This window comes from Seriola dumerili, unplaced genomic scaffold (assembly GCF_002260705.1).
Source record: "Seriola dumerili isolate Sdu_G_001 unplaced genomic scaffold, Sdu_1.0 BDQW01000088.1, whole genome shotgun sequence".
Taxonomy (NCBI): Eukaryota; Metazoa; Chordata; class Actinopteri; order Carangiformes; family Carangidae; genus Seriola; species Seriola dumerili.
The window spans coordinates 104,581-119,476 of NW_019174343.1; the positions used below are offsets into that span (position 1 = coordinate 104,581).

The 14,896-nt window shown below is 41.0% G+C and overlaps 1 protein-coding gene across 1 annotated transcript; it reads left to right on the forward strand.

Moving 5' to 3' along the window:
- The first annotated feature begins 9,367 nt into the window (after positions 1-9,367).
- On the forward strand, positions 9,368-14,179 carry LOC111221787 (zinc finger protein 74-like). The gene is made up of 3 exons (XM_022745345.1): positions 9,368-9,649; positions 12,624-13,705; positions 14,086-14,179. The coding sequence occupies exons 1-3, from the start codon at positions 9,460-9,462 to the stop codon at positions 14,092-14,094; spliced, it is 1,281 nt and encodes a 426-aa protein (XP_022601066.1). The 5' UTR covers positions 9,368-9,459; the 3' UTR covers positions 14,095-14,179.
- The last annotated feature ends 717 nt before the right edge of the window (positions 14,180-14,896 follow it).

The following is a 14,896-nucleotide window of genomic DNA, read 5'->3' on the forward strand; positions in this document are numbered from 1 at the left end:
TGTGAAACTTTATTCATGCGCTTATTTACAATATATCCTTAGTCTGACTTTAATAATTATAAATAATTTCTAGTGTTTCTATTATCTTGTGATCATATTGTCTACTTTTCACCTCGTTGAGTATCACTTTTGGATGTCACTCTAATGGAATTTAAAGGCAGGTATTAGCGTTTTTTCTCATATCATATTAGGAACTTTATTCATGGTACTGACAGTGTTGCTTATAATTAACAACTCCACCTGTTTCACATTACAGTTTTTTTTGATTGATTAAGCATGATTTGGAAAACGGCCTGGTTTTGCAAAACACTACACACAATTAGCACAACCACACACCCAATTAGCAGAATACCTCAGATCCTTTGCAAAATGAAACACTCTTGTAAAAACTGTACACTAATTTATAAAAAACATATTTTGTTACCATATGAAACACACATGTTTCATATGACTTAATTCTGTTTGAACCAGTTACACCCTGCTGTGCTTACCCTAAAACACTTTTAGCAATTATACTTCTCAGTGATTAGGGTACTGTAAGTGAAGAACACAGAGAAAGTGCAAATATACAATAAATTCACCAAACACTACACAAGACCAATGCTGCAGACTGATGAAACTATAATTTATTTCTCTCCATATACTCAAATCAGTCAACATGGAGAATCACAACAAAACATGTCCCGGTTTTCATGCTACTACAGTAGTGTGCATAACACTGTAAGCTCAGCAAATATCAGACAAACATAAAATACGGTATCCAGAACAGGTTACAATTACAGTAAAAAAAAAAAAAAAATCTGACAGTACAATACAGTACAGAAAATACTAGACATTATCTCTTCACCTAGCTGGATCTAGCCAGAGAATTTCATCAACATCACAAGCGATATCCTCATTGGCAAGACAACGTGGGAAGAACCATCTAGAATGTCGAATCCATCCTTGCACAGCTGCGGCGTTGATTTGGTCACAAGCCTCCTCCATGGCCTGAATGAGGGGTACCTTAGCCCAGGGCCAGAGATCGTCAACCCTCCACCACCATGCAGAGAAAAACTCTTCGATTGGGTTTAGAAATGGAGAGTATGGTGGAAGGTATAGTAATGTAAACTGTGGATGGTGTTGAAACCAGTTCTGGACCAGAGCAGAGCGGTGGAATGACACATTGACCCAGATGACAATGTATTGCATCTGGTGCATTTGGTTTACTGCTGTGACAATGTTATGCAATCGGTCCAAAAAGTGTGAGAATGTGAGATGTGTTGTAAGGGCCCATAGTGGCATGACAGACAACATGGTCAACTAGTGTTGCGTGAATTTCATTTGATAAATTTGGTCCTCTTCTCCTTTGAGCACGTTCTCCTCCTGCTTCAAGTCTTCCTCTTCCTCCACCTCTGGCACGGCCTCCGCCTCTTCCTCTTCCCCTACCTCCTTCTCCTCTGCCATGGATTCCCCCTCTCACCCTCACTCTTCTTCTACTGACTCCTTCCATTTTGGTTGAAGACAGATGAACTCATGTGCTGCATTTTTATAGTGCTTAAACCTGATTGGTGTGTCTACAAATAAGCAATTTTGTGTTTGCGCACCTGATGGCTGTGTTTAACCAATTGGCTTATGGGTGATGATGTCACTTCCTTGCAATTCGCAAGGAAGTGACATCATGATATCCTGCTGTGTCTAATGTATACAAGTGTGTTTAGTGTTTTGCAAATCACTGTGTGTATTGTTTTGCAAAAAGTGTGAGGCTGACATCGTGCTTATAGTGGTGCAAATCTGGGCTGATGTTTTGCTCTGTGAGTGTAAGGTTTTGATAATTGTGTAATACTTTTGATTTTAGTGTTTATGCAATCGAAAAAAACTGTAACGCTCTCATAGCCGGACAGGTAAACCCAGGGTTAACACAGTCAGTTCATAACCAGCATTATAGTACAGGTTATCAGGACAGTCAATGTTAGGTTTAGTTAAGCCAGATAATGAAAAGTTATCCTGGGTATGTTGAGTACCTATGTACAGACCTCTGGAGAAAACCAAGAAAGACTTCTGAATTTCCTCCAGACCACTGGTTTGTACCACTGGTGTTGTCCAGACTGTGGGGGCACCATCGCTCTGTCCGGACTGCCATACCAAGAAGAAGAAGAAGAAGACGAAGCTGAAGACAAAGTAGACAAAGAAGACAAAGAAGAAGAAGAAGAAGACGAAGCAGAAGAAGAACAAGAAGAAGAAAAAGAAGAAGAAAAAGAAGAAGAAGAGGAACAATAACAACAACAACAACATACTGGACTCAATCAGACACTATATAAATAGGTACACATCCAATTGGTAGATGTGCACACTATGGTCATCCAGAAACTGTTCAGCATGTGTTATTGGAATGTTATGAGGAGGAAAGGAAAGGAAAGATCAGTATTAAAGAAGGCTAAGCTGACTTTCATTGTTGGAAACCTACTTGGAGATGCATCAGGGGAATGTCATTTAATTAAGTATATCAAAAACACACTTGATAAAGAGCATTTCATTTTTTTCATTTATTTACATATTTATTTTCCTGCCAATCTAATGTTCCATGATGAAAAAACAGTTATGAACATGAGATGCAGATAGAACAGTTAAAGTTAATGTCAGACTGTTTCTGCTGTAGAGAGGAGAGAAAGAAAAGAGAAGTAGTTCATGTCTGATGAGTCAGTCTGACTGAAATTTAAAAAAATTATAAATCAGATTTATAATCATGTGAAATATTTAACAGGATGTGTGATCATTGTTCTAATCAAAGACATCAGATGTTTAGTTTTTATTTCCAGTTATCGTTAGTCTCCTAATGTTGTTCTGTGCTACGGTGATGGATGAAGAGCATTAGTACAGTCAGGAATCCTGTCGGATTAAAGAATATTTGTTCAATTAAAATGAAGCTATGATAAACTCTCCTCTGTTTGTTAGAAGCTTTTAAAACTAGCGTGATCCTCAAGTTAACCTGCGCCGGAGAAGGTTAGGAGTTCAGCGTAAGTTACCATGGTGATTCACCCCGGTAACAAGTGAACCACCATCGTAGGACTGAATATTACTTTATATATGAGTTAATCCTGTAGTTACCTTGATAACCTCCAATCCTGCTTTGTAGTACAGGCCTCGGAAACAGTTGAACGTGTATTCACTTGCTTCACTGTAGGTCATACGATATTTAGAAGAATCACCTTTTTCAGTCACTAAGGAGGGCAAAACACAATGATTTTTTGTTGTCTAGGTCTCTCGGGGAACTCTGCAAGAAAGATATACGTGACATTATTCAATTCATAAACGAAACTGGTTTAGCCAAAAAAAATATGATCCACACTCCAATTCAGTCTGTAATGGTAATGCACTTATAAGCTGGTTTGCCAATCCCCAATAAACACCAAAGAAGGAGAAGAAGATGATGATGATGAAGAAAAAGAAGAAGAAGAACAGGACACCTCCTTAATCTTATTTGTGATAAGGTATTTGTGAGAAGTTGTCCAGACCTTTTTCCAGTAAATGTCATTCACAAATCGATTCAAGTATGCTGCAACATGGGGGATAGAGACAACATCTTTTTGAAAGAGGGCACGTATATCTCTATTATTGTTATGGGGATGCAGTGAGAAACAAGTCTTACCCACTGGAGAGTCAGCTGGGTTAGCTCTCTGCCTGTTTTATTTATTCATTTATTATTATTATTATTATTACATTACATATTCAAAGTAAGGCACAAAAAAGTAGCCCTACATAATTAACAAATAAAGACAACAAATATGCACAGTGCCAGGGGTTATAAATATATAAGTTTTACCCAATCAAATACAGATATATATTTTTTAAAGTATAGTGCCCATTCATTTCTGTAGAAATTGCTCGCGAATAGGCCGAAAAAGTTTATGCTTTCCGGGTTATCTCCTCGTTCCCGAGACACAGCTCGACCGCGCGGAGAGTGCACGTACACAGCGGTGACATCATCCGGAAAAAATACTTTTCTGGGTTTTTTGTTAGCTTTGGAAATTTTTTACAAAGATTAAAAGTCCACGGCTTAAAAATATACAATACAAAAATAAATAATTGACTGTGTTTACAGCCGGAGGTGTCCTGTCAACAGTTTTACAAGCGTCTCTTTTACTATTGTGGTCTATGGGAAAAATGCTTTTTGGGCTGCAGGGGATTTTTCGCTGCAATACCGAGTGGCCATTTGGAAACATTGGCTGCAAGGCAGAGCGGCGGCACCGTATTCAGTTCTTATAATACATCCATGGCTTCCTGTCCTCTCCTGTAAACGAGGATGGCGCTGGATGTAAACAGCGTATCAGTTTCATAGCTCCGACACCATGGCCGCTCTTGACAGTCTGTAGGAGTTAACGGAGCAGCGTCTGTCTGCGGCGGTGGAGGAGATATTCGAGTTTTTCCGGAAGACTGTCGCCGACTTTGAGGAGGAGATCAGGCTGCGGAGAGAAGGTGCGTTTTCATGCCACTGCTTCATTTAGCTAGGTTATGGTAGCAGCCAGCAGCTAACACTTAGCCTCTGCTCTACGAGGTGGGTTCCACAGCCAGATATAATGTCAGTGTATCTGTGCTGTGATGATGGGAGTCATCTGCCCACCCGGTGTTTGGGTACAAACCTGCAGCTCACTCCAGCTCCATGCTTCAGGGTCACTGTGGTGGTCCCGAACAAGTCCAGTTCCAGACCAAACCTGCTGGACGTTTCCAGTATATTAGCTGGAACATATGGGACCTGTTTTGTTACCTGTGCTCCTCCCGGTCTGTGGAGACGTGTATGAGATGAACATAAGTGATCCTGGTGTTCTGGCCTCTGACCTTTTATTTGTATTGACAGGAATAAAACAGATCATGAAGCATCAGAGTTGCCTGAAGACTGTAGTGTCAGGACTTTTTTGTCAGTTTTCTCCCAGCTGATCACAGGAAAACATCTGAACCTTTTTCTTTATTTGATTAAATATTTAGTTTTGGTGATGGCAGTAAAGGACACTGATTCTGCACATCAGAGTTTTTCCAGAATGACTACATATGTTAAAACAGTTTGAAGCCTCTATTGTCTCCAGAGGGAGCTGAGTGATATCTGATAAATGTCCTCAAGTGATGTCTACAGTGGTCCTGAGAACACAACACACTGCAATTTAAAAAAACATACAAACAGACAAAACACAAACACATTCAGAAAACATTTTCATAATTTTTTTTATTTTTTATTACAATAGCAACAGTGGGAGAGAGAGAGTGGATAAGATGCAGCAAAAGGCCAAGGTTTGGACTAACACCTGGCCCGCTGCGGACTATACCTTCATGGTATGCGCTCTGCCAGCACATATTTGCAGCACGTGTTGTCAAATTGATGAGGGTGTTTTCTGTATTTGTTTGTGTTTTGTCTGTTTGCATGTGTTTTCTTATGTTGCAGTGCTACATTGAAGCTGAAGACACAATTCTGTGAAGTAAAAAAAATCTGTGGGTGTGGAGTTAGAGAGAAGTGATCTGACCACACCTCTGCAGCCCAGAGGTACTAACATAAGAAGAAGAGGAAGAAGAGGCGGGACATCAGCAGTGATCTCCTGATTTGACTTCAGTTCACAAAGTCAAGAATCGATTCATTGTGATTTTGATTAGATTCTTGATGATTCAGTCACATCACAAACGTGTTGCATAAAGAGTTTTTTGGAATTTATCAACAAGTGAGCAGCTCTGTTGTTTATTTAAGTATAAAACTGTCACATTATAGGCTTCATTGTAAACACATTCCCTGATTATAAAACTGTGGACCAGGCCTAAAGAATAAAACATGATGCATCTGTATGTTTTTAGATTGAGTAAGTATAATAAAACACCTGCCCTCACTTAGATGGGCGTCATCGTTCTGCATAATTACAAAATAAATAGTGTTCAATGCAGTGACACACGGGGCGTCAGTAGCAGATGATTCAGCTGAGCACAGACCTACAATGTAATGGTCAGTGAGCTTACAGCTGCTAGTAGCAGGGGAAGACTGAATCCTGTTCATCTCCATGGCCTCACATCTCATAGCCAGAGATAGAATCTCTTCAATAAACACAACCTTATCCCAGATCAGTCTGCAGTCTGTTTTCAATCTGTCCCTCTGAATGATATGGTCATGGTGAGTCTGACAGTGTTGTCTTAACTGGTGGAGCACTGTTAGAAGTGGGGGAAGGGAGCATGTTAACATGAAGTCCCTCATGTTTGTGTCTTTGTCTGTTGCCCCTGCAGATGTCCCTTCCCTGACTGTGAAGGCGAAGATTCCCCCCGAGCAGCAGTGGATCAAACCCAGTCTGCACCAGGTGGACCCACAGCTCCCACACATTAAAGAGGAACAGGAGGAAGTCTGGACCAGTCTGGGGGGAGAGCAGCTCCAAAGGTTGCAGGAGGCTGATGTCCTGGATTTCCCTCCTGTCTTTGTGAAGACTGAGGAGGACATAGAGGCTGATCAGATGTGACTGTGGGACTGTGAAGGATCAGAACCATCCAGAGACAACAGCACCTTAGACTGTTCTCAGCCACAGAGGAAGGACAGGGAGGAGTGGAATAGGTTGAATGACAGGAACATGTGTAAAGGACTGGTGACATATGAGAGTGGCAGAAACCTTACTGCAGACCACTGCAGCAGAGTGTGGTGTGAGGTCACCCACCAGAGACAAACCCTTCAGTCATGTTTCAGTCACCCTGCTCCTTTAAATCACATATGATGAGCCACAGGGGGGAAAAAACCACTTAGTGGGAGTGTGTGCGACTGAAGTTTCACTCACAAAGCACAGGTCCAGACTCCTAATCCAGCAGTAAGTGAAGCTGCAGAGCTGCTGCATTATTCAGCACTAAAACAACACAACACATTTCCATAGTTGTGGAAAGAACAACGTGGGACTGATGCAGGTGCAATGTTCCAGTTCTCTGTCTGAATGATGTGATATTTGATTCTCTCAAAAGTTACAGTCTCATTATAACAATTCTTTTGTCTTTTAGTGTTTTTAAAACCCATAGTTTTTTTCCTGGTATTTGACATAGATTGTCTTCTGTGTGAGCTATAGAGGCTGTAAGTCCACCTACAGAGACTGACCTATAATCAGATAAAATGTTTGTTTGTCAAGCAACAACATCTGGTGGTTCAGATGGAGTTTGGAGTCAGATGTGAGGATCGTGTGTTTTTATCTCTAAATGAAATATATTTGGACGGTGAGATGTATCAGGAACTAAGGTTGAACGATTAATCGCATTTGCGATTATATATGATAAAACAAGATTTTTTAACTGCAAAGGCTGCGATTACCTTCTGGTCACATGACATGCAAGCGAGTGTAGTCAGCTAAAAGAGGGAGTAACAACTGGGCACGCTACACTTTGACCTGTTGTACAATGGCCTCAGGCTCGACAGAACCTGGCACTGCGGAAACTTTAGTGTCAAAGAGGAGCAGTACGTCGGTTGTGTGGAACTATTTCGCTTTAAAAAAAGAAGATGCTGCACAGCGTCAGGTATTGTGCAGAACCTGCCTTGCTACCGTTGCTACCTCACGGGGCAACACCACTAACCTGTATCAGGTTAGTACTTAAAAAAAACACCACAAAGCCATGTACGATAGTTGCATTGCTAAAATTCCGACCACCAAGTAAGCCAAATACCACCTGACAAGGATCACTGACCGAAATGTTTGAAAGAAATACCTCAATATGAACGTAATTCAAAACGGCATGGGGGAATTACTCAGGCAATAACAGAGTTTATAGGGAAAGATATTATGTCTCTCAGCACGGTGACCAAGCCTGGGTTTACGGCTTTGATAAACACACTGGAGAAGCGGTACAGTATGCTCTTCCACACATATTTTAGCAAGGTTGCTGTATCGGAGTTACATAAAAAATGCAACTGAGAGTCACAGCAGAGTGTTTCGCTACAACTGACCTGTGGTCAAGCCGTACAGCGGAGCCCTATCAGAGTCTTACGGTGCATTTCATTAATGAAGGCTTCGACCTCGAAGCTCGCTGCCTTCAAACTGCCTACTTTCCAGACGGCCACACAGGGGAAAACATTGCAGCTGGCTTACAGGAGGGGCCTGCCAGCTGGGATCTCCATGAAGAGAACCATGTCTGCTAACAATCTTACATACCTACACGGCTAAGTTAAACAGATTAGTCAATATACTACTGTGATTGAAGCTGTTGAATAAAAATAGGTCATTCATATAAATTCATGCATCATCTAATTTCATGACATAGGCTATAGGCCTGGCCTACAGGAAAGAATAGTTTATGTTTAATCTATCTAATATTGTGTTAGTCATAAAATAGAATGATTTATTCCTTGTGTTTGTTGAATAATACAGAAGATAAGGAACTTAAAAAAATAATTGCATATTAAATCGCAATCACAATATTGGTAAAAATAAAACGCAATTAGATTATTTTCCCAAATCATTCAGCCCTATCAGGAAGTGCAAAAAAATGCATCTTACAATAATGATGGAAAGTGACAAGAACAAGCAGATTCTGATGACGGCAACCTGAAGTCAGAAGTTGGGTGGAGGAGCAGGGGCTTCGTCTCACTGGGGTTGATGAGAATAATTTCATTAAAACAAAAAGTGATTTTTGTAACAAGTAGATTTACTGTGATTTGTGAACAGTGAGAGGACAGTTCTGCAGGGAGATGGATATAAATGTTTTATACAGAGAGAAGACTGACTGGTCCTGATCCTGAGCAGAGACATGAAACAGACAATGAAACACAGCAAATCAATAATAAAGCAATGAAAACAAAACACCTCCAGTTTAGTTGATATTAGCTTTTTCATATGTTATTGCAGATCAGGTCTGGAAAGCATTTCAGACTGACTGACTGACTGTAGAATCCGTGGATTAAAAAAACAAAAAAACAAATGTGACCTTAACATGCTTTCTCAAGTTGGATGGGGAATTTTTTTTGTCAGTGATGAAGTCTGGTTGTGGTAAACACAGCAAACATTTCAAACTAAATGAATCTTTCTTCAGATCAGACCACATTTTCACATTAAAGAAAATTCATTCCACTGACTAAAAGCTCTGCTTCAAACTAAGTACTTTGTAGAAATGTAGTCGAGTCAAAAGTACAATATTTGTCTTTAAGATAGATAGATAGATTGATACTTTATTTATCCCCTAAGGGAAATTCATAAAGTGTAGTGGAGTAAAAGTTCTGTTTCTAAAAAAAAATCTCAAGTAAGGTTCAGATACTGAAAAATGTACTTAAATAGAGTGCTCAAGTAAATGGATACTGGACTGGGGATTATAAGGACTATAGGACATCTATAATACAACAGTAGGTGGCGGTAAAGCTCCGTGTGGCTGCAGTTCTCCAGTAAAACAAAGAAGAAGCTTTAGTTGGCGCATGCTCGAGGCTTCGAGTGGGGTCTTCGTTCACGGTGACAGATTCCTGTCCACTTCACCGGTGAGCACCAGCTGTCCCCAGTCATGTCCACTATCCAGCTACTGAGAGCCTTCGTCAACCAGAGACTGACGGTGGCCGTGGAGGAGATCATCGGCCTGTTCGAGAGAACCATCACTGAGTACGAGGAGGAGATCGACCGCCAGCGCAGGCTGCTGGGAGCCGAGGGGCGGCAGTATGAGCCCGGCATCAGGGCGGCCATAGACCACCAGACAGGTCTGTCACTGAGGTGATCAGTCTCCTCTTCATCAGGTCTGTAGAATAGGTTCTTGTCTGCAGGGACAGCGGACTGTGTTCAGCCTTTCTGCTGGTTTAGCTTCATGGCTAACGTTAGCTTTAGCAGCACAGACCGACAGTCAGTTCAGAATAATCAAACACATGTTGACAGTTAATTTATCAGCTGTTTGTAGTCTCAGTCCTGAGATCAGCATTCCACGTTAGGTTTAGTCTAATTTAATCTTATTTCATCTACATCACAAGTTTTAGTCCGTTAAAACTATTTAAAACCAAATTTAAGTCTCAACATGATCAAATCCAGTGAAATCTCTGTGAGAATATGAGTCAGTCACAAAATGATGAAGTGAAAGAAACCTTCAAAAAGGAAAAAGAACCAACAGCTCTGCAGTCAATCAAAGCAATAATGTTCAGTTCAGTCTGGACTGAGAGGAACCGGTTTTATTCTGAGAATGTTCTCCTGAGAATTCTGAGATGTTGTAGTGTTGTATTAGACTGTGTTATACAGGAAGTGTTTATAACAGGTTGTTCACTGCCAACAGACAATCGTCTACATCACATACTGTTCATTTAATAACCAGCAGATGTCTCATAATAACATGAACAGGAGCTGAAGTATGTATGTCACTCAGCTTCTGTGTGCTTTAGCAGCGATAGCAGGTTTAACATAACAAAACAAACCTGTGTTAGCTAAATTTTAGCTGATGTGAGATGCTAACAGATGATGTTACACCACTGATTTAATAAATGGATGGATAGATAGATAGATAGATAGATAGATAGATAGATAGATAGATAGATAGATACTTTATTTGTCACAATTATAAATTATAAACAATAATAGTTAAATTTGTCCAGTTCATGAGCCACTGTCTTTGGCTGAGGTGTTCTACAGCCTGATGGCAGTGGGGACAAAGGATTTCCTGAACCTCTCTGTTCTGCAGCGCAATGAGATGAGACATTGACTGCAGCTGTAACTGCTTCTCTGTCCTGCCAGAATATCATAAAGTTGTTGTAATATGGCTTTAAAAATAAAATGAAAAAAGTAAAGTTTATATTATATTTCATATTATATTTCAAGTGGGACCCGTTTTGTTTCTGCCATGTTATTTTCCCGTCACCGTGTGTTATCTGATCTACAGCTGCAGTGTTTAAGTCCAAGTTCTGTTGTTATTTTTTCATTATTTTGTGATGTTTACTGATTAATCCAGAAAACAACCAGCAGATGAATCACTATTTAGCCCTAGATGACCTGCTGCTGTCAGGGTCAGTCAGACTTGATAGATGTTTCAAAGTCTTCTGTCTGTATTGTAGCTTCCCCAACAGCTGAGTGTTTACATAGCCAAAGCCAGGTTTGGGTTTGACTATTTACTATAACAAGAGCTTAGACTGCTTTGTCTGGTAGCTAGGCAACCACAGTGACTGGTAGCTAGGCAACAAGTGCTATAAAAGCAGTACCAGCACCAGGATACATCCAGCTCAGGTGTTTACATTTGTCTAAGTTTTACATGACTCTTCAGTCAGTAGCCGTTTCTCAATCTGCGTTCTTCTCTGTTCTTGTGTTCTTGTGAAACGTCATCAGTCTCAGCCCAAGTCTGTTCCAATTTCAAAGTCTGCATCTTCCCAAGTACAGATCAAATATCCGGAAGTGTTCTCACTCCACCCGCGTACAGAAATAGCAACAAACAGAGGAGTAGCAGTTTTTCTGGATAAAAAGCTTTATAATTTTTATATCTTTCAACTGATTTCAATGAGTTGTTTTTATATTCAAGGGTTTATGATCTATGTGCAGTAAAAATAAAAGTTTGGTCCCAAGTTAATTAGAATCGTGATAGTTAGGCTTTAATATGATTAGGCTTTAATCATATATATATATATATATATATATCGGTATTAAGGGGCCCAAACTGTGCTAAGAAAATATTCCCCACACCACTCACTGGATATTGTCTCTTTTTCAGACCATTCTCTGTAAACCTTAGAGATAGTTGTGTGTGAAAATCCCAGTAGATCAGCAGTTTCTGGAATACTCACCAGCCTGTCTGGCACCAACAACCATGCCACGTTCAAAGTCACTTAAATCACTGTTCTTCCCCATTCTGATGCTCAGTTTTAGCTTCAGCAGATCGTCTTGACCATGTCTACATGCCTAAATGCATTGAGTTGCTACCATGTGGTTGGCCTATTAGATATATGCGTTAACAAGCAGTTGAACAGGTGTACCTAATAAAATGGCTGGTGTGTGTGTGTGTTTGTGTGTGTGTGTGTGTGTATACACACATATATAAGCAGGGCTTAAAGTATTCCGACACCGCCCCGGCTCTCCGGTGTAATGCTGTGAGAGAAAAAATGAAAAGTCAATACACTTGTTGTGGATGCGGTTTATCATGTTTGAGGTAATAAAGTTCAACTACCAATGGTATGAGAAGAACGCAGGTCTCGCTCTCAACCTAACCAGATACTGAACTTTACCAACTTTACCAGCCAATCAGAAGCTGAGCGGTGCGGGTCTTGGCAAAACTGGCAGTGTAGGATCCAGCGGTTTGAAGGAGCCAGGCGCTTGTTTCTGCACTGTGCTCAAGGAAGCGATCTGCCACCAGCGGTAAAAAGTTGCCCTCTTGTCATGAATTGCTGTCCGTGCAGTCCAACATACAACTATGTTACCGAGAGTGACACTTACGGTTGACACTCATCAATGACTGACCGTGTCTGTGATCAAAAAATACGCGTGTGCACGTTCATTGCTAAACATGATCTGTCTTTCACAATTTCTTTTACAACCCAAAAAGAATGAAGAAATAATAATACTTTAAACTCCCCCCTGGGTCAGGTGGAATAAAAACCAAGGCAAACAGAGAGAGTTTGATGAATAAAATGTGAACTGTGATTATTCTGCAGACATACAGCAGTCCTGAAGAAGTCCCCCTGAACTTTTTTACCTGTATCTGTACCTCAGGTGTGTCTCAGGATGTCCAGCCACTGATTGTCAATGCAAAGATTCCTGCGAAGCGGCAGGAGCTGAGCCCCCGTCTGGACCAGGAGGCCCCGCAGCCCCTACGCATTAAAGAGGAACCAGGGGATGTGTGGACTGGTCAGGAGGGAGGGCTGGAGGGGACTGATGTCCCAGAGTTCCAGTTTCCTCCTGTCTCTGTGAAGAGTGAACATGATGAAGAGACTCCTCAGTCCTCAGAGCTTCAACAAAGCCGAGCCAAGGAAAGCACATATGGTACGGCCTCCAGTCCAGCTCAACAGACGGAACCTGGAGCGGCTGGAGAGGACCGTGGAGAACCAGACCGAACCCTTGACATGGACGTAGCTAGATTTTTAAAAGCAACCAGTAACGGTCAGTTTTTCCTTTCTCATTGTTTTAAAGCTGACCCTGAAGTCCTGGATGATGACTGGAACCAGATGATCAAATCGCAGCCGTTTTCAGACACACTGACAGACAGTGAGGCCGCGTCTCACAAGAGATCTCAGAAAAAACTGTATAAATGTCCAATGTGCAGCAAAACCTTCCAGCACAACACAGCTCTGCAGAGACACATCACCTGCCACACAGGGGAGAGGCCGTTCGACTGTGCTGAGTGTGGTAAGACCTTCAGACAGAAGGGAAGTCTGCACATTCACATGAGGAAACACACAGGAGAGAAACCTTTTAGTTGTTTAGTTTGTGGTAAAAACTTCACCCAGAGTGGAACCTTAGCTGCACACATGAGGATCCACACCGGAGAGAAGCCGTTCAGCTGCTCAGTGTGCAAGAAAAGGTACAATGAAAGAGGGACACTGGTCAGACACATGAGGGTCCACACTGGAGAGAAACCCTTCACCTGCTCACTGTGTGGGAAAAGGTTCAGTGAGAAAGGAAATCTGAACAAACACAAGAGAATCCACACAGGAGAAAAACCGTTCAGCTGCAGTCTGTGTGAGAAAAAGTTTAGTTTGTTCTCACACCTCAAGAACCACAAGTGTCCTGGAAAGAAAAGCAGTGAAGCTGCAGAGCTGCAACCTCAGCTGCAGTGTCCAAATGTCACAGAGCAGGTAACCAGACACATTCATGAGTCAGTCTCTTCACTCTCCTCTGGTGATAAATAGAAGAAATGATTAATCAAAGAAATAATCAGCAGATCACTAATAGAAATAGTCAATAAAAGTTATGGTCTGAGTCACAACTGTTAAACTGAACCACATGGAGCTGATCTGGGATGAACCGTACTCAAGGTAAAAGTGACACGAGTGTGAACTTCTGCAACAGAGATGGACCAACTGTCTGATTGTGTCTGATTCCAATGTAGAGAGTACGTCAGAGTTCAGCTGCTGGAGGAGGCAGACATTTAGATTCAGTTTACATTTAAACAAGATGCAATGATTTTTTTTTTTTAAATCTCCAGTTGTTAATTTGTTCTTTGCTTTAATTTCAGAAACATTGAATGATGTAAAGTTCAGTCACAACTGGAGAAATGGAAAAGATCTGCTCCTTTTCCATCCAATCATCTGTCTTCACTGGTCAAGAAACAACTTGCACTAAATGCACATAAACATAATGTGTGAAGTGTATTTGTAAGCTTCCTACCCTCAGTAATTAGCCCGAGCTTGTCCTGTTTAGACACAGATAGAGGACTGATGCTGCTGCTAACATGCTGCTCATATTGTGTGTATACATGCTGTATGCTAACCAGCTGCATGTTGTAGCTTCATGTTTAGTGTCAAAGTACTCCTTTAATGTTTCTGTCATCTACACTTTGATCAGGTTAAACATGGAAGATGTTGACAGGTAGTTTGCTTTATTGTAAGATGTTTAAGTTTCTGCGTTTGTGTCATAAAATAAACTTTTGTTTTATCAACTAAAATGTTTTTGTTTATGTTCATGATGTAAATAAGCCACAATTCAGACCTTGCTCTGCTCTGTCCTCCAGCCCATGACCTGGAGAGTGACTGAGGTCCACCATCGTCCAGGATGTTCCAAGATCTTAAATGTGTCTGAGGAGAGAGGAGAGGAGCTCAGCACTGATTCACAAGTATATCCTGACTGTTCAGTTCTTCTGATGGGACAGGAAAAGGAGCAAGCAGGAAACAGCTTTACTATATTAATTACATGACTGTAGACTGTGACATGACTGTGGTGGCTCTTACATAATTCATATTTATTCATAAGCACATACAGCCACTCTGCTAAAGCCAAATAATCCAACATTGTCAGTGACAGTGATAATAGAAAAATAAAAGGGGAAA

Excerpts from the sequence above, each read along its gene's own strand:
- LOC111221787 (XM_022745345.1), top strand. The coding sequence starts at position 9,460 with ATGTCCACTATCCAGCTACTGAGAGCCTTCGTCAACCAGAGACTGACG. Across the intron at positions 9,650-12,623 it reads GGCCATAGACCACCAGACAG|GTGTGTCTCAGGATGTCCAG; the intron begins GTCTGTCACTGA and ends TCTGTACCTCAG.